The 19,437-nt window shown below is 41.8% G+C and overlaps 1 protein-coding gene across 2 annotated transcripts in view; it reads left to right on the forward strand.

The window, feature by feature from the left end:
* Window positions 1–2,632: 2,632 nt before the first annotated feature.
* The window catches only part of LOC311500325 (phosphofurin acidic cluster sorting protein 2), a 45,939-nt gene continuing 29,134 nt past the window's right edge, over window positions 2,633–19,437 (forward strand). Inside the window, exon 1 of one of the 2 annotated variants that reach the window (XM_084561656.1) lies at window positions 2,633–3,026. In XM_084561656.1, the coding sequence (XP_084417782.1) occupies window positions 2,815–3,026 (212 nt within the window). In that variant the 5' untranslated portion in view covers window positions 2,633–2,814. The remainder of the gene's footprint in view (window positions 3,027–19,437) is intronic. The other variant, XM_084561657.1, reaches the window with a different exon arrangement.

Genomic DNA, 19,437 nt, shown 5'->3' on the forward strand with positions numbered 1-19,437 from the left:
ACCGAGCAGGCGGTTTGTGACACTCTGACGGTCGGGTATTTTATTCTCTCCTCCGGAAATTCAATAAAAGGTGAAAGGCTGGCTTATGAACTGTCAAAGTGTTGTGTTGTGGAGACATCAGCGGTGTCACAGTGTCACAATATATGCACCCACCCACTCGCACTTGTAGGAGGAGGAGGTTCAATCAGGAGGGAAGAGCAAATGAGGCAGAGAGAGAGAGAGAGGAAAAGAGAGGAGGAGGAGGAGAATGAGAGGAAGACAGAGGTTTGATCTTTTAATATTCAAGGAAAGCGTGCAGACAGAGTGCCATCTGTAGGTTGAATCGCAGCATGCAGCAGTAGTTTTTCAGTCGTTGATGTGCCACTCTTTGCAAGCACTAGGTGGCAATGCACTCCAAAAATATAAAAAACTTCACCCGCTGACATCTTGTAGTTGCAGTTCACAACTAGTGGAGATTTGTGTCAACTAAAAGCCAGTGATTTCCCATCCTTAAGAATACTTTCATTTATTCTAAACAGACTATCTGACGTCCAGCTTTCCTTCCTTCCTTCTTTTCCATTTCATTTAAAGCGAATCGAATCTTCCTCTAAAAGTAAAGACTGGCTGCCAAGAACAATCAATCAATTCTACGTCAGCCTCATTCTGTAGAATTGCATGTTTTGAAATTGCATCATTAGATGTGGAAGATTAGTTGTTGTCAGGTGCGCATAGTTGCCTAGCAATGATTAAAGATTAGCTTTCTTCCACTCTCGGCGGCGCCTTGCTCTCACCCCACGAGATTATAACAAGAGACAAGAAAGAAGAAGAGGTTCTTTCATCACCTTCACGATTATGTGTCTGAGCGAGCTGCGGTTTATTGCTCCAAACGACCAGTATGAAAAGTCTATAAAGCAAAAGAGGAGGATCTGTCAGCAACGATGAGTAGATAGAGGAGAAGGTTTTTCCCAGAATGATGTATTGCAATTACAACAGATGATTTCACAATCCAGAAACATATGACAAAATAGAAGAAGTATTTCCTTGTATATACATTTTTTTTCCTGGTTAATTTAAACAGGTTATCACACACCTCACCCAACCCTTTGCAGCATGTCAAGTCAAGTCAGCTTTGCTTGAGCCCTTAGTCACAGTTTCACTCAATGGGGTTTTACAACACCTGTGTTATGAGCCTAACTGAATCATGTATCACCAGATGATGCATCTTGGCTTACGGGAAGCAGTGGGTCCTGCCCACTTGAAATGTTTACATTAGCAGATTTATGTACGATTTGAAATCGCATTTAATGGTTATTAGGAGTAACACGCATGCACCAGTCTTGATGTTTTTGTTGTGTAGAAGTATTCTGCACAGATTGCTTGTGCGTGTTTGACATTCAGGTCCAGAAAGGAAAAGGACGCTGTTAAAAACAATGCCATAAATCACTTTTATTCAGTCATACAAGGCACATAAACAGAAAAAACTGTCTATAGTCTACTCTATGATATGACTGACTGCAGGGATGCAACATATACCACTCTATTTTATGTACTGTACATCAACAGTAGGGTGTTGATGCAGTAATATCAGCTCCTATGATTATGATTGCATTTTATTATTAATAGTAAATCCATAACGTATGTAGATAATCTAAATATTAAGAGCGATATGGTGTAATATTAACTTCTTTAAGAGCTTGCCACAGTTGCTGTGGATTTAGGCTCAGTTGTTTCTGTCTCTTAATGCAATCTGAAACTCCTAGATGTTGAGATCAGGGCTCTGTGAAAGCCATACCACCATCTGTCGCGGGACTCCTTGTTCTTCATGGCAGCTATTTATGACTCCGACTGTACATGTCGGGTTGTTGCCATGCTGCAGAATGAATTCAGGGCTCCTCGCTGGTTGGATCAGAATCTAAACATAAAGCACTTGAAACTTTTCCACAGCAGCGTTTATCAGAAAGATATTGGCTTTGGGTCTAGCTCCTCTAACAGAAATAAAATAGCAGTATATAAGAGTTTACAGACATTAAATACTGACTGACCACAACAATCACAATATTATTAGATTTCCATAATCATTACCTTTCCATAACAACTAACAGAGCAATCAGTAAGCATTTATAGCTCAATTTTTCTGCAAATATTAATTTTATTTCATGAACATGAGCCCCCTATGTCAGTAGTTTGACAAACGGAATACCTGACAATGGCTGGAAAACATACCTCCCTTAGCATAATTTGTTGTCATAAAATGACCATAACTAACTTAAAAGCACACACTCTGCATAGGATGTGCAGGATGTATTTTCTATACAAATTATGGTAAAAGTGGGCAATTACAAATCTTGCTCTAAGACCTGCATCGTGCCTAAAAAATACCCCTGTCATTATTATATATGTACTCCTGAAACAGTTGTTATTTTTAATAGCATTTCTGTTTTAATAAACCAAATACCAGGCATAATTGGCTTGGCTAATTGATTTGTTTATTACATCTACGTTTAAAACTGACACGCTTAAGTATTTCATGTATTTATTGAATTGAAATGTAAATATCTAGAGATAAAAATGTATAAAATAATTGTTAAAAATGTAATTACATGAATTTATCCACATGTTTTGAAGCCTGTTTAGTAGTAGAGATGTCCCACCCTGGACGTGGGGACGTGCTGCCCCCTATCAGTGGTGACAGGCCCCGCCCCTGCTATCAGCATCCCCAGTCAGTGTAGCGGAGCTGGGAGTCTGGAGGAACAGGAGCAGGCAGCGCAGAGTTCAGCGGCTCCCGCGTTCGTCCGACACTTAGCTAGAGCTGCTCCCCAGGCAGTGGCGGTGGTGATGATGGCGGCGGCTGTAGAGAGAGGAGGCGTCCGGGCCGCTTTCCTGAACCCGAGCAGCGGCGGCGGCGGCGGACCGGCACCCACAGCGCTCCCGACAGGAGCGTTAGCCGGGGCTGTGGTCCTGGGCTCGGGCTCCGGCAGCATGCCTGTGCCCATGAACCTCTTTGCGACCTGGGAGATAGACCGATCATCCCCAAGCTGCGTTCCGAGGTAACATTGTTGTGCTGTCGTTAAACATACCACAAAACCACAATGTGTGCACAAATTGGCGTGTCGGCGAATAAATGTTAGTCTCGATAAACAACGCCCTCGCTTTCAGTGTAACGTTATGCTGGAGAGGGACGAGCTGCCACACATTTCCACAACACTGTCGGCTAGTGACAAGCTAACTAGCAAGGTGGCTAATGCTAAAGCTAACAAACAGCACTGGTGTTCGAGTTCCTCTAATGTTGTTGTGCTGTACACATTTTTACTAATGTCTCATTTGTACAAATAAACACACACACCGGCTAAAATTGCAAATGCCACACTGTCCAATTTATTTAAAATGCTTTGACGAGGGTTTCTAAATCTGTAATATTGTTGTTAACAGTTGGTGTTTCCAAATTATTATTTTTTTTTCGACCGTTATGGTTGAACTAGCTAACAAAAGTTGGGCTAACCAGTTTATCAATCAGAACGGTCGTTGCTGTTTATCCTCTGCGCTGCTCCTAGGTTATTAAACATGTTATTACACGTCCATGCAGGCGAGCTCTTGGTCAGATTTACGGAATGCATGCCACCCAGCAGCGACATAACTACATCTATATATACAGTGACACGGATGCCGTTTGTCTCCTGTGTAGCAGACGTCGTTTTCATCCCTTTTTGCTGTGTGTCATGAGCTGTCTGAGCTAGTGGGCAGTTCAGCAGCTGGCTGGCTGGCTGGCTGTTTGAAATCCACATCATATTCTCCTTCATGTCCTGTGTGTGTGTGTGTTGTTTTATGTTTGTGTTCAGCGTGTAGTTCAGCCATCCAGTCCCAATCAGGAGCACTAGTAGTGTTGACACACCAGCTGGCAAATGGAGATTGTCATTTTGTGTGTATGCAAATTTCCCCTGCAGCCGTGCCCGTTCTCTTAACATTATTTCAGTGATACCTTTTTTTTTTTTTTCTTTTTCTTAATGTTTAATGTCGAGCGCAGCAGTAACATGCAGCTCTGCATTAGTATTCATCGTCAGTGAGCAGGCATTGCTGCCACCTGACCAGAAACCTCTGGGGAGCTGTGGGCACATTAATCAGCTTTGACCTAGATCTGCTCCACTCGTTGGGTTAGAAATGGGCTTGCGAGGGGAGGGTTTCCTCTACAGCCGATGTGTTTGTGTTTGTGTGTGTGTGTGTGTGTGTATATATGCGCGCGTGTGTTCGGCTGCCTGTCTCTTCAGTTCCTGCATGAGTATGTAAGTGTGAATGGAATCATAGCATGTGGAAAGCATGGATAATTTACACCCCTACGCTTGTACATTGTTCAGTTCTGGCTGAGGTAGCGCAAGCGTTTTGAAGCCGACGGGAATGAGGAGGAGTAGTCTTTGAAGTGACAGCGTTGCTTTTTAATTTGACAGCCCGCTACCCTTTGTGCTGCGGTCCTTTTTCTAAAAAAAATACGATCCCATAAAAGAAAGGACAGCAGGGATTTGTGTATCTAACCCGTTCTCTGTCAAATGCTATAATACCGCGTGTAGTTCTCAGATTAAATGCGTAAGGGAGAACTTTTCCTGGTCAGAAATACTGCACCTACCGCACCTATGAGTGTTGTTTTCTGCTATAAGACATGATCAAGCATGTGCCAGGTGGCTGTTTAAAGAGTGGATGGTGAGCAAAGCTTTCCAGAGATGTCTTTTACAACACGTGCCACACATTGTGCATTGATTCCCCACGTTGCTGCCTCCACACTGTAAGGGATGATGGACAAGTTGCTGTATTAAAAATGAATATGAGTGAGGAAGATAATGGTTTATTAATGAAGCGTGCAGTCAGGGTTTTCCAGCCATTGTCAAGCATAAGACCATAGGAGCTGCTTAACCCACGTTTTTGTTGTTCCTCTGTGGGATGTTTTGTTACTTCTAATAAGCAGAAGTTGGCGTCGATTAGTGATGCGTGACATAACTGTTTATTTAACCTGCAAAGTCGTATTGTAATTTTTCTCAGACGTTTGGAAATTACTTTAAAAAAATGTAATTTCCCATGCCTGTGTTGGCCTGATGTGTTATTAGACCACTTATGGGTGTGAAAAGTCCTGCGTGGAGCCCAACCCAAGGCCTTTTTTGGGGATTCTCCCTTGGCATTCTTTCAGGGGCTGGGCCATTTTGTGTGCAGCTGTTTGCTCCTCCAAGCCGCTAGCAAATGTGGCTGTCCAGCTAAGTGGCATGCCTTTAAATGAGGACGTAGCTGTTACTAATTGACTGTTTTTTTATTGTGGTGCTCTGAAACAGTATGCACAGCTGCTATTCTCTTATAATCACTAGATAGTAATCCTCAAGTACTGCGGCTCTAACTGAAATGCAGGCTTAGGGGGAAAAAAAAAAATATTCACAACAGAAAATATGTTGTCAGTACTTGCAGGCCCTCTCTGCATTGTTCCCGTGGTTCCCGGCAGTTTTGATGATGACAGGACAATAATATGGACAGTATTTATTCAACCTGAAATAATTGTCTCCATGGATGCTAAATAAAATGATCCAGCACCAAATCTGTCAAAAAATCTGAGTCTTTCCTCAACACTGGGCAAAGATGGACCCATGTTTTCAACAGTTATCCACACATCAGTTCCTTCTTCCTCCTTTTTTCAAACGTCTTTTTGAACAATTCGTCACATCGCCTGACTTTCTAGCCTCACGTAGGGAAAACCAGCACGGAAGTATTTATTTCTTTATTTACAACCGCAGAGAAATGATCATATCAAGCGTTTAAATGCTCAATGGGTGCTTACATTTTCCTGTTGAATGGGTTATCAAAAGGTTTACACCACCCCCCCTTAGTCTAATTGAAAATTCTTATAGAGGTAGTTACATGAGGCCTTTTTAGTCTGACTGTTATTCTGATCAGTACAGGAATGCTACTGTCTGTGTACATGCAGCAACTGGGTCAAGCTAGTTTCATATAAATATTTAACATATCTGTTATCCACATAAAAAGCCTTTTACTCTTGTGCTCATCATCAATGCCGTGTTGATCGAAATGCGATGAATTATAAGCTTGAACATGCAGTTGGAACTGCTGTGCATGGTGCATTATTAGGCTGGCTTTTACCTTCCAGACAAATGCTGTGGCAGCTTCATCCATAACAGGCTTGTTGGAACAGTTGGGCAAGCACTGTTTTGATTCCAGCACTGCTATCCTTGCCAGTCTGACACCCTCCAGGGTTTTAGTTACTATGTGGTATTGGTGTTGCAGCTTATTTCATATAAGCTGATGGGTTTCTGTCTTGCATTCAACGTAATGTAGAACCAGCTGAGGGATAAATGGCACAAGAGGACTTTTGAAATGTTATAATGTAATATAAAACCGCTTACAGGATTCATTGAAGGATTTCTTCCAAAAAGAAGGACTTCTATGCATTTAAATGAGACAAAAGACAAGGTTACTCTTTGAGGGAGAAAAGGTACAGGGGGAGCTACTGTACCTGCAAGAATAAGCCTTTCAACAAACCAAGGCATGTTCAGATTTGAGGAAATGAAAAATAATAAGACATACCAGTAAGTGTTGCTAATCCTTAGTGCTCAGTGGTGTAGATGGTTTAAAAGCTTTGGTCACTGATTTGACTTCTATTGGTGTGTTTTGTGTTCGACACATTCCATTCAGGTTCAGTCACTTTTTCTCCTCTCATTGTAGACATGTGGGAATAATATGATTTAAAAGTGTACACATGATTACATAGCAAAAATGGTGAGAGTTAATGACTTTGCAGTATTTGCGAGGGGTTTGGCAGCCTCAGGAATCCATCTGGCCTGCCTGTATCTGTGGCAAGGCAGGCATTTGTTGAGGGTATGATGTGGTATTTGCAGGAATGACACTAATGCAGGGGTCAGGGTGGTGCTATGTTTATCTTCTAACAATAAAGAATGTGTAGCAGGGTGAGAGGCTTGGCTCCTCACCAAGTTCAAAGATCCATTACGACTCGGGGTCAGGAGTTGTGATCTTTAGCCTCATCACTAACACGAGGGGAACAACCAAGTCGTTTGGTCGTGTTTGCCGTACAAGCTTAATTGTTTCCAAAATGGCGGGGAAGCTACTCTACTAGTAGGATTGTAGTCGACCAAAAAAAAAAATGTTAAGTAAAAGTGTAGCTATTTCTCGTTCCAACAAATCAGTCTAGAGCCAAGCTGCTAGTGCTTCCTAACCAAAACAAAAGCTAGTTTTTGCAACTTGTTTCCAATCATTTGTGCTTGCAATTTCCCCATTGTGGGACAATTAAAGGTTTTCTTCTTCTTCTTCTGCTTCTTATTATTATTATGTACTAAAACGATGACAGTTTGAGGGCAGACCAACTAGAACCTGCCTATATTTCTGGTGTCTTCAAGTTAATGGACCGTCCTGACGCCTTGTTGGTTGTTCAGTTGTGAATCGTAAACTTTAGGCTCAAGTTTGTGGTAATCAGTTCAACAAAATGGAACTACGGCAGTAACTACTGACTGGTTGCAATGAGTTTGGAGTGCTCAGTAGATTTTAGAAAAAACTTTAGGCCCACCTAGCAGTTTCCATTAGGTTGGACTAGTTCAGAGTTGTGCACCATTTAGTCGGAGTCTCTCCCTCCCACTGAAAATTAAATATTAATCCTAGAAGGCTATTGATGCACTTTCCAAAAATAAGACACCTTCTTTAACTGAATGAAAGAAGTTTTTGAGATCTGGAAATAGCTCGTGCGAGACATTTTGAGGCCGCGATATGTTTTTTTTTTTTTTTTTTCCTGATACAAGTCTGTCTTTTAAGTTTCATTATCTGAGTTCAAAGAGGTGCTCTTAAGCTCCGAAACACATCTTTGCTCTTTTCCTGTGACGTTTATCTCTGGTGACCAGAGCATCCTTCTTTCTGCCACTTTGATTCATGTGAGTCCCTAGCTGGCCTTATTCTCCTGTGAGTGGCAGAACCTTATCTCTGTAGTAATTGAGTGTTCTTTGCAGGCTCTGGTCAGATGTTTGTTTCTTGAGCCCTGACTCTTGTGTAGTTCATCAGACTGATCTGTGTGGCATGTCAGCAAATAAAGAAGATAAACAGAAACAAACTCAGGCCTGGACTGAAGGGACGTTATTGTGCCTACTTTGTTCTGGGTCAGTAGAGATGAAGCAGTCAGCTGTAAGTTTTTTTACATATGGCTTATGCTTTGATGCGCCATTAAGCTATATACTGAAGGTGGAACTGCATGTGTGCAATCTCTTGCATCATCCGTGCCCTTAATCTCTTTGATTTAGGTTCTGATTTTCTATATACAATGAAGCTAAGATGAAACCATTAAATCAGGATACAAATAAATGAGACCTGTCTGTCAGATAATATGAGCTTAAGTTGCTCTTTCACCTCCTCAATACCCCCCTGCATCTCAAGGCGTGGATATTGTTTCTCCTGGCGGGGGGAGCTTTGGTAATCTGATTTCATAACAGGAAAAGAGGAACTGGTAATCTGATGCTGCACACAGACACTGTCTGCTTAATCCTCTGCTTCCTTTAGAAATCATAAACAAACCGCATCAGCCATCTCCAGTGCCCTTCAGGATTGTGACGCAGTGATCCGTGTCCGTCTGCGTCGTGTTTACAATCCTTTTCTGGCAACACCAACAAAACTGACAGCTTTAGAAATGACTGCTGCACGGTGTCCAAGATCTCTGGGGGGCAAAAGACAACGATGCTCTTCCAAATTTTGTTCATGATAATAAAGCATCTAACCAACTGCTTAATATGCTACAAAATAACTAAGCTCTAAAGTTAAATCACATAGAGTAAATGCACTATAAACATAATGCTGTAGCAGTATTTGACTTTAAGGCTTAGTACTTAGGAAGATACCCATACTATGGATAAATGAAAATGTCCCAGCGCAGATAATTTAATTTAAAGGGATAACATCTCCCTCAAAGGCGGATGTATTTGTAAAACAGCCAGGAAGTAACTGGGGTGCTAATTGAATTTAGAGCTATTTGTAGTAGCTTCTTATTGGCTATTTATTCTTTACTGTAGGCAATATAAAAAAAATAAAAATACACCATGAAGACATTCTTAAAATATATTTAAAACTGTGGTAATATTAATAGCTGTTGTAGTTCCTTTTTGGTTTATACTGTCTTCAAATAATATCAACTCTTACTTGGCTTCACGCTCTACCACGCTGTTCGCACACTTTTACAACAGTGGACCAATCAGCACCTTCACTCCCCTCTTTTTCATGCCTACTCCCACTGCATGAAATGTGTCAAAATTCTCTCGGTTTCCTTCCTTGCTTTCCTTGAGGAGGAGGAATTTCCTTGGGAAGCATTTCACATTCTTGGCAACTGGAGAGCTGCTGGTGCAGCTGAAGCCAGGTTGCTTCAGCGTGCGTCGAGACCCTTTTTTTATGCTGTTGATTAGCAACCTGCTCTATGGAAGGGGGGGCAGAATTGGAGCTGTGGATTGCCTACCCTGTTGAAAAGCTTTGCTGAACTGGTGCAGAGCTCTTCAAGCATGCACTGAATGCTCATGCTGAATTCCTCACAAAGGGAAGAAAGGTTTTGTTTCCCCCTGCGTGGACCTCAGAATGGGAGAAAGGCCAGATTCTTGTGTGGGCGGATACTGGGGTCTCAGCTAGTAGAGAGATCCAGCTTCCTGAGCCAGCAAGTGAGGCGAGGAAACGCCTCTGATACAGGGAGGATCCTGTCAAAATAAGCACATTGTGGACAGTGTCTCTCAACTCGTATTTTCTCTCTTGTTCTCGCACTACTTATTTCCCACCTCTCCCATTCAGGCATTTCCTGAGCTGTATATGCCAGCAGCAACACGGAGACCATTATTTCAGACACAAAACGCCTGTGACGTGGATGCATAAGAGCACATGACGGACCGTTTGAAAACATGAAGCACTGTCATCATGGCACTCAGAGATCCTGTACTACATTCAAGCAGAGTCTGCGTAAACAAACACAGTTATGCTGCGTGCAGTTGTGTTTATCCGCAGTCAATACTTTTTACTCCAGGCAACTGACAGCCGTACTCATCTCACTGCTGCTCAGAAACCTGATAGAAATGTTGCCCATGTCTCAGTTAAATAAAATGCACAGAAAATGATCAACATCTTTGCCTTTGCTGTCTAGTTGAGGATCTAAGAACCCTGCAGTGTTGACACTCAAACAGCACTGAGCTGGGTGCCCTGCCCACTTTTCTAATCACAGATTAAGGAGTCTGAACTGTCTGGATTCCTGTTTCTGTCCATGTGTCTTTACTCAGTTGACCCGCACTTCACTTATCCCACTATTTTTGTGCAAAGAAACTCCAAGGGTTTCGCAGATTTATGGAAATCAGTGCAGCTTTTAGTCCAATAGGGAATGTTTAGAAACGCCATTTGGTCTAGTACTATGGTGGAGGTTTAGTCAGAAATCCACCATCTTTTTCTGTTCAGTCGTGCTACAAAGTGTTGCATAAGGGACCTTTGGATAGTTCAGTGTAAGACTAGTCTATAAATTAAACTACAGAAAAGGTCTGTTATAGTCAGCGTTGTTGTTTCTCTTCAGATCCATCTCTAAGCACCCCTTTTCATATTATATATCTTTAAATATGCTTGTTATTTGGCAGCATACTGTGCCTAATGAGCCCCAACTCTTCATTTTCACTTGCCTTGTTAAAATTACTACCGCATGGATACAGAGGAAAGTAGGGTCCGTGTACAGAATCTCTGGAGAACTGGAGGCTGGATACATTCAGTCCATTAGTCATTTGGACATATTAAGCCAGGGGAGTGAACTGAGAGGAGTAGTCAGCAAGCACCTTTGGGCAGTCATTGTTCATTTCAAGTAATAGTGTCAAAACAGTATTTCTTTTGCATGCACCAGTTGTTTTATCAGCACTCCTGAATGCGATGACAATACGTAGATGACAATGCCATCTCTCCTTCTGGGGAGTAGAGCTGCTTTTTTTTTTTTTGTATCACTTCGCAAAATAGAGCCAAATGATATTTGCTGATGCCGACCATTGTATATTTATTGACTGCACAGTTCCCAGGTCACCTAACATTTGTCTTTCTGGAATTGTTGTCTAGTGTGCAGAAAAAAAGTTTGGAGTCAGGGTACAGTTTTTGTTAGTATTTGTTAATATGTTCTACACTTGATTAATCATACCCCCGAATCTTCTGCAGATGCCTTTTTTTTTTTTTAACCACTGAACTAAATACAAATATGAAGCATCTGTAACCTTGGATAGAAATATTTCTTCTTTGTGTACTGACAGCTGAGGGCATTTTTAGTATCTGTGATCACTAATGAGGGCAGACACACAGACAAGATTGTGGAGGCTGCAGGAGTTAAAGGGCAGACTTAATCCTGTCTGATGCTTAACCGAGGCACCATATGCCAGTATGAAATATGTATAGTAAAACTGAATTAATCCTCTTGATGAAATGTCAGCGGTGTCTAAATTTAACTGAAACCCAACACCTAGTTTTGCTCTCGACGACTGAACATATATTCTGCTTATCCACAAACAACTTAAAGTTGTCTCAACAGCTTCACATCCCAGAGGTCGCATCTTGTAGAACTTCGCTAAACTGAATTAGGCGCTTAAGATTTACAGTGTTTCATGCGAACAGAGATCGGGTCTGTTTGGACTTGCCAGGAGCTGCAGATGTTCAGATGTGTCAGAGCTCCCAGGGGTCAGTGCAGAGACCTGGCAGGCTTTCCTCGCCATCCCTTTCACTGCATTTTCATCGAGACTTTTAAAGAGGAGTCATCTTCAGTGGTTTTAAAAAGGCTTAGCTACACATGTTCTGTAAGCTATAAATACTAGATTCCGACATACTCTGCACATTAGTATGTAGGGCTCTCATGATGAAGGCTAAAATGATGAGCGCAGTCATTGATCTGGCTAGAAAGAATGATTCTACCATCACTGATAACAAGCCGGCAAAAAACTGCCTTCTTACACATGACGCATAAACTCACTTGCCAGCTCATTAGGTACACAAGGGAAAACTAATGCATTACATATAACAATGCTGCACAACAAGACTTGCCTAATGAAGGTCATGGTATTCAGCATTCGCTTCAAATAACTGAGAGAGCTGTTAATTTAACTGTGATTCAAATAACAGAAACACTTTAATGTTTAATTGAATCCAGTTTAACAGCCTCACAAACTACATCCCCCATAATGATCACACAGCTGAATTGCCACCTTTCTTACGCTGTTGCAACATAAAGTGAACATTACAACAGTCACAAAGGGGAATTTAGTGCTAGACTGTTGAAATGTGTTCGTTTTCACTTGTTTACCTAACGAACTGGGTATAAATCAATCCTATAAATAAATTGTTGTGTTTTTGTTTTTTTTCTGTGTTGACTTTCTTCTTTGAGGGTGTTAGACCTGATAGGTAGACGGGAGGTGGTTTTAAATGAGGCTTTGCTTTTGAGCCTTTGATCCTAGCAGTAGACTCCAAGCAAGGGAACATTCCTGTCAGCCTGGCAAGCCACCTTAATAGGATTTTAAAGCTCATTCATAACGTCGTCTGAGGCGGTGACACTCGCAGGCTTCACCTATATACGTTAGACTCATTGTGCAATCATTGGATACCGCGGTTGGGGAAAAGGAGGACCTACCGTTGCAAACAGGATTCACTATAAGAAGATATAATATGTCTTGTTGCCTCTGTTACTGGTCAAGGTATCTTACTTTGGCCCTGATATTGCCTGTCAACATGCTCTGTCTAGCGTATCCACTACAAACATAGGCCTGCTGACCTCATCGGTTTGTGTTCAGGGCAGAGACAAAAGAGCTGTTTACCACTGCAGAAATGGCAACAAAGGACGACGTGCCATTTACCGAGTTCCTAGAAATTACTGTCAGATCACTGAAGTGCGAATACAACACGGTGTTGCATTTTTAATTGGTTTTTATAGATGCCGAACAGTTGAATAAGTAGTCCGACGGACCTCAGCGGGAGCATGTGCATCTGAAGGCATTTGTTTGAAGAGGGACTATTCTGAACTATGAATAGAGGCCTTGTGTTTACTGACTCACAAATCTTGTCACTGGGTTGTGTTAAGATGTTTAAGACTTCTTCGTCTGTTAATTTGGCTCGGTGCCAGTGGAACTAGAAGAAGCTCATCCTCGTTGTGTGCTTGGCTTGATGATGAAGTGTGGGACAGACTCTCGCATTTCCTGTTGTCGGCAAAGAACTGCAAGCTCAGCATGTTTTTGCAGTAACTTGAGCGGGGCATTTTCCTCGTCTGCACATTTGGTATTAGGAAACATATCCAACTTCTATTATCAGTGAGGAGTCTACTAAACCAACCACAGACGAGTGCATGCTGGTCAAACCTCTGATACACACATGTACAAATCCTTTTTGAGGATAAGCAATGGCTTAAATTACCAAATTTAAATAAAATCTGGCAGAGGGCTATTATGCACCACTTCCAGTCTAGAATTACATAAAATGTGCTGGTAATCCCGACAACAGTGAAACTCAATCACAGCTCTAGGGAGACCCATGACTCCATCATATTACAGAGCATTATCATGGTTATGAGCGCAGCTATTACATCCTCTACTCCCTCATTCTCTGGGTGTTTATCTCGTCTGTTTTTCTCCTCAACCCGTAATTTTTAGATTGATTGCATACCTCGGTGATGATGCCAAAAAAAAATACTAGATCAAGTGGTGTTTACTTGTATTCCAGGTGTCTCTGTGGGTTTTCTTGCCTTTATTGTGTTTCGTCGTGCAAGATTGACGAAGTTTTAGCACATAAACGGGAAACTTCCAGTAAGACGTGCCGTCTATCCTGTGGGGAAGTTTTTGATGTTTCATTAGATGTTTGATAATGTTTTGCAACCATAAAAAACGGGCAGTGGAGTTACTCACATTAATTCAAGAGGAGTAAGCCTCCCTGCGTGCAGAGGTTTGAGGTTAGGCTTAAAGGTTTAAGCCTATGTCTACATAACATTGTAGCTTAATCAACTCACTTCTGGTCAAGCACAAGCTGATGTGTCATTACAAAATATTTTGCACCGTGTTTTGATTAATGTGTGCACACCGTCTGTTGTCTTGCATTATGCAACCAAATGTCTCATGTGAAATGTTTATAGTTAGGTAGAATATTAAAGGCCATAATTACATTGTTTTGTTTTACAAAAATTCATGAAGCTGCATCTTGATCCTACAAAGGTTATTTGATTTTATTCTATTGTTTCCAGACTTTCAGTTCTCATGCTAAACACCACAGGTTTTGTCTCACACTTCAGCTATGCAGTCACTGAAATCTGTTTTTGCTAAATTAATAGCTTCCTCTTGTTCTCTTTGTTTACCCTGGTCACAGCCTCTTCCTGCTCTTTCACTGTGACCATGAGAAGATTTCATTCAGGGAATTAAAGCCCAACCAGCATATGGCCATCTGGCGCACACAACTAGATATTTGGGGGGCTAAAATAGCTTTTGCATGCAAGCCTAAGTGCAGGCTAAGCTCTTATGGCACATCCTACAGTGTGAACTTGTTGAAACACATCCATTCAGACATTTGGATTAGTCCTAATCACTGCAGATTGGATTCAGAAATTAATTCAGCTACTTCTAAAATACCTACCTTTATTCCCTGCAGCATTTCCGCCCTATCCACATTGCTTTCCCATCTTTGTCTACACACTAAAAAGGAATTACTTTATTAAGAACACTTTGCGTGGGTGCGGAATGTTGAGCGTTTTTTCTGTCTTGTTTGCAGTTTGATTGAAAAGCTATGAATAAAATATTTAAAATAAAAAACAGGAAACCTCAAGGTTTTGCTGCCTGAGCGTATCTCAGTAGTCCAATAGGCTAGCCTCGCTGTGAATAGATGTGTCCTTGTTTTTGCTGTAAGTGAATAAAATATTCAGCAGAAGTAGCTTTTAGACTAAGCGTACCCTAAACATGAACAAATAATAGTATCATTAAAGGACACCGAGCTGTGGCTTTCCTCAACGAGGACCTTGACTGCAGGTTTTTTTTTTGTCTGCCTCCCACATCCCCAGTACCATACACAACGTCCTTAAGAATTTCATACAGAGCAATGTTCTCAAGCATGCTTTATTAAGAGAATGTGACCGCAGTCACATCTCAAGCAGAGAATACAAGAAATGGTACGCTGGAAGCACTAAAAGCATTACTCAAAGTAGCTTGGAAGCCCTCCCGGCGCATACCAAACATAGACAGTCCCTTTTTCATTCAGCACTCTCTTACATCACTCATCCTCCATCCACCACTTCCCTCTGCTTTGTGCCTCTGACAATTGGTGTGCAGTGATCCGAGGCCATGGGACTGGCAAAGCATCAACTAGAATGCTGACCAGAGGAAAAGAATTACAAAAGTGTGTTTTTGTTTGGGCAGTATGTCGTTAAATTCGAGGGTTTGCTGGCCTCTCTCTGTCAGTGCTGTGCGCATCCATTTATAGTCAATGTCCATGTTTGCACCGTGAACCTTTTGATGGTCCTGCACCCATTGAAACACATTTATTCTTAGCAAAAATAACCGTTCAATGTAGGAACAGCATAACTGGAATGGGTGTTTCACTCAAGCTGTGACAAATATACAACGCAAAGAAGCTGAAGAACCGAAGGCTGCTGTCTCTTTGTACGCTCTTAAAGTTAAGTGTTTCTGTCACCAGGTTATTTGTGATGCTGCTATCACAGAAAGGTCCAGAAATAGCACAGTGATAGGAGCCACATGTACTCTTACATGGCACCACATCTTTGAGCTTTGAAAGATGTTGAAGCAGACAGAATAAACACACATGCAAGAAACTCTTCACTGATGTTGTGATGTCGGTGTAGTGGTCGGTGTATTTGTTGCAAAGTAACCTCAGCAAAATATATATACTAATATACTATGAAGAAAGATCTCTGTGTGAATTCTTCTCTGTCTAAACAATGGATCAACAGAGGCAAAGACTTTCAGGTGTTCATGTTGAATGATCATTCCCTCAGATGTTTCCAGTCACAACGTCTGCTATCAAACCTGATGCAGGGGCTTAGGACCTGGGGCTTTCAGATCTGTGGTTTACATTTTCGAAATGCCATTTGATGTCAGTGTAATGCAAACTGCGTCACATGAGCAGTCTCCAGACAGACATATAATTTTACCAAAGAGCCAAACTCATAAACAGCGAGTGACTGAGGCTTGGTTCTTGGCCAGAAGTCTTCTTTGAGACCCGACTCCAGAAAAACCTGCGTGAAACCCCCTCCAAGTTAAAGAAAACCAGGCCGACTCAGTGGAGGGTGAGGTCAGGAAGAGGATAACCAAACGGATTATTCACAGGGCAGAATATGTGTGTCCCTGACTTCCACTCGGCTGTCCACCTTTAATCCACCTCCCCCAATTGATTTGGTTTCCTCTGATGTTCCAGCATCTCTTTGATACAGGTGGGCAAAGTTATTCAGTCTGCACTGGAAGGGAGAGGAAGCTTTAGCTGAGACATGATATCATGCCTGTTTCACTTGTAAAAGGCTACAGTGTACAATCTAAAAAATGCGAAATGTGTTACTCTTCTACCTTTCTCTGTTTTTGTTGTTAGTGGAGAGAAAATGGATGAAGCAGATAAGACACTATATAGCCCTCAGATAACCCATGACCACAGGACTCTTATCTGAAACCAAATATTTGACCACAGCTGTCTGAGCATACTGCCAGATAAGTTGTGTTGTTTGTCTAGCACAGATAAAAGTTTCATAACGCACCGACTTCAACGGTAGCTGTCAGTTGCTTTACATCCAGGAATATTTAGCATTAATGATTAGTTCAGGATTTAAACCAAATGCACAACACAGCAGATATAAAGGGATGCAATTTGCAGCTTTTTATGCCAGTGCACACCTGCCTTCTTGTTAAAAGGAGTGAACTGGTGGTTCTGTTTTGTTTTTTAATGTATTAACTGGCGTGTTTATATTGCCTCAGTTACCCTGGAATAAAGCAGCAATGTTCTGGTAAAGAAATCAAGGATAGGGTTATGCTGTGATATTTGTTTGTGTCGGTGTTGGATCTAATGTTGAAAAGCTCTTCATGCTTGTCATGTCAGCTGCAGAGGTATCGGCGCAAAGCTTTTTCTCTATAGATCATGTTGCTTGTCTGAACATTTTCCCTCACTTGACACAAAAGGAAGCGTTTGTCATGTGGTAGTTTTGATTTCCTTAAATGGGAGCAGTCTGTTCAACCTGAAAGGCGGAAACAGCCTAGTAATCTAATGGCCTCCCTTCTGCTTGGAGGCCTGAAAGGTCAACAGTTAGTGACGGCACAGAGAGCGACTTGGGCGCACTAATGGGCTTAGATGGAGCTGCGCTACTCGCGCTGCTGTGAGCGATGCCGTATAGACTAAACCAATTAGCTGTGCAGCGCTCAGGCACCTACTGGGTGCCACACGCCGAAGTCAATAACTAGTCATCCAGTTTCTTTATACTTCCGGGTCAGTAATAGAAGATGACATATAGAAAAAGATTGGATATTTACTGTAATTAGCCCACAGGAGGACATGATTGGGTCTCCTCCATCGCCTTAAGGTGGACTTGGCATCTACAGATGAGATAATGCGAGGGCACTTTCAGAACAATTGTTCAAAATCTGAAAAAAAAAAAATATCAACCATTATTAGATCTAAAATGAAGGTCACATTCATTCATCAGTCCATTATAAAAGTATTGCACTGTTTTTGTGACTCTTTGTGGGCTTGAATAAAATCAACAGTGAAGATAATTGGTAGTTGTAGCATTTGTTGGTATATTTGCTTGCACACTTGTATTCTTTATGTGTGTTTGAAGTATAAAAAGATTATATCATAGGAGACTGACAGACAGAGGCAATCAGAAATCTAATAACCTAATGCTCAAATGCTGGTTTACTAACTATGTACTGTAGCTAAAATGAATCCAGACTTGAACTGAAGAAGATTAACGAGGTTCTTCTGAGGGTTGATACAACTTGACTATCATTTTGGAGGCTACAGTTTCTCTCCTCATTAGTGTTTCCTGAGGATGATCAAAACCAAAACCAGCAAAGGACCAATAATCAGGATTCTAATTTGCATGTAGGGATCAATAAACTCAGTCCATAACCATGATTACCCAATCAGAGGAGCTTACCGGGCTGTGTGAATTGGCTCAACTGGCATATTCACCCAAAACGAAAGAGGGGGGATTTCCCCCATCGACTCTTATCAGCTGGGAAACAGACAGAAAAATGTATTACTTATCTTTGCTTTCCACCGTCGGTTCACAGAAATATTGGACTGGAGACTGCTGTATAGATTCTCCACCCACCCAGGCCTCTCTATGGATTGATAACACTGTTTTGTTTTGGTCCTGTTTGGCACAGAGTGGAGTGCTATGATCCCACCCCAGGGTCTTTCTGGGAATGTGGGAGTGACGAGCCAGAATAGAGGATTAATGCATGATTTCAAGGGCTTTTGCAAGCCCCTATTTTGATCTTGATTGTGTGCCAGGTCTACTGAGTGGAGGGAAGACCACACTACAAATAACCCCCTCCCTCCCCTGTATGCCCGTAATCACAAATGCACAGTATCACTCTCCTGGCAATACTTTCTCATGTTACTTGAATTACAGTCGACAGAAATGTATTCCACCTACTTAAGATTAATGCTAAGTGGTTTTGTGTTAAAACCTGGTCTGTCACTGAAGTCCCTGTCTGTGTGGCCAAGTGAACTGACACTAGGTAGGAGCACTGGGACAGCCTGGCACCAGGCCAGAACAGATGGCCATGAGTTTCACTTACAACATAACACAGTGACAGGCAGGAGTGGCAATAACACCTCTGTGTAATAATAATAAAAAAAAGAATCCCTGGTACCGTAAGTGACCCTTTCAGCCTGCAGCCTTTTTAATTACATGTGAATCAGAGTCTACAGAGAGAGCTAGCTGTGATGGGATAGAGATGTTGTTAAACCATCAGCCCATCTTTCCCTCTCCCTCCCTCCCTCCCTCCCTCTGAACAGAGAGCCAGTGGCTGACCGGTGACTCATCCTGACAATAAGCAAAGCTGGATCCATGCTTCTATCTACAAGATTTAACATTTAATTACTCTAGCCTCAGATAGATATTGGAATCGTAATTCTAACTCACGTGAGGTAACTTAGGTAATTGTGCTGCCAACTGGATTGGCAGTTTACGCTCGGATGCTTCCTGTAAACTGACGTAGAATCATGTCGTCACCTGTCTGGGCCAAGTGGGGGTTCTGCAAAGGAACATGAAGTTCCTGGCCTATTGTCATCATTAAAAATATATTCTTGTGGCTCCTCGGATAAACTCCCCCTCTGATCCTAATTTCCTTTGGCTAGTTTCTTTCCTTGTCCTGCTACGCTGTTCAGTTTTTGTTAATGAGAAATACGAACAAACCAGGCATTCGGATAGAAAATAAATGCACTCACTTCACAATTACA

The sequence above is a fragment of the Chelon labrosus genome, assembly GCF_963514085.1.
Source record: "Chelon labrosus genome assembly, chromosome: 15".
In the NCBI taxonomy this organism is placed as follows: Eukaryota; Metazoa; Chordata; class Actinopteri; order Mugiliformes; family Mugilidae; genus Chelon; species Chelon labrosus.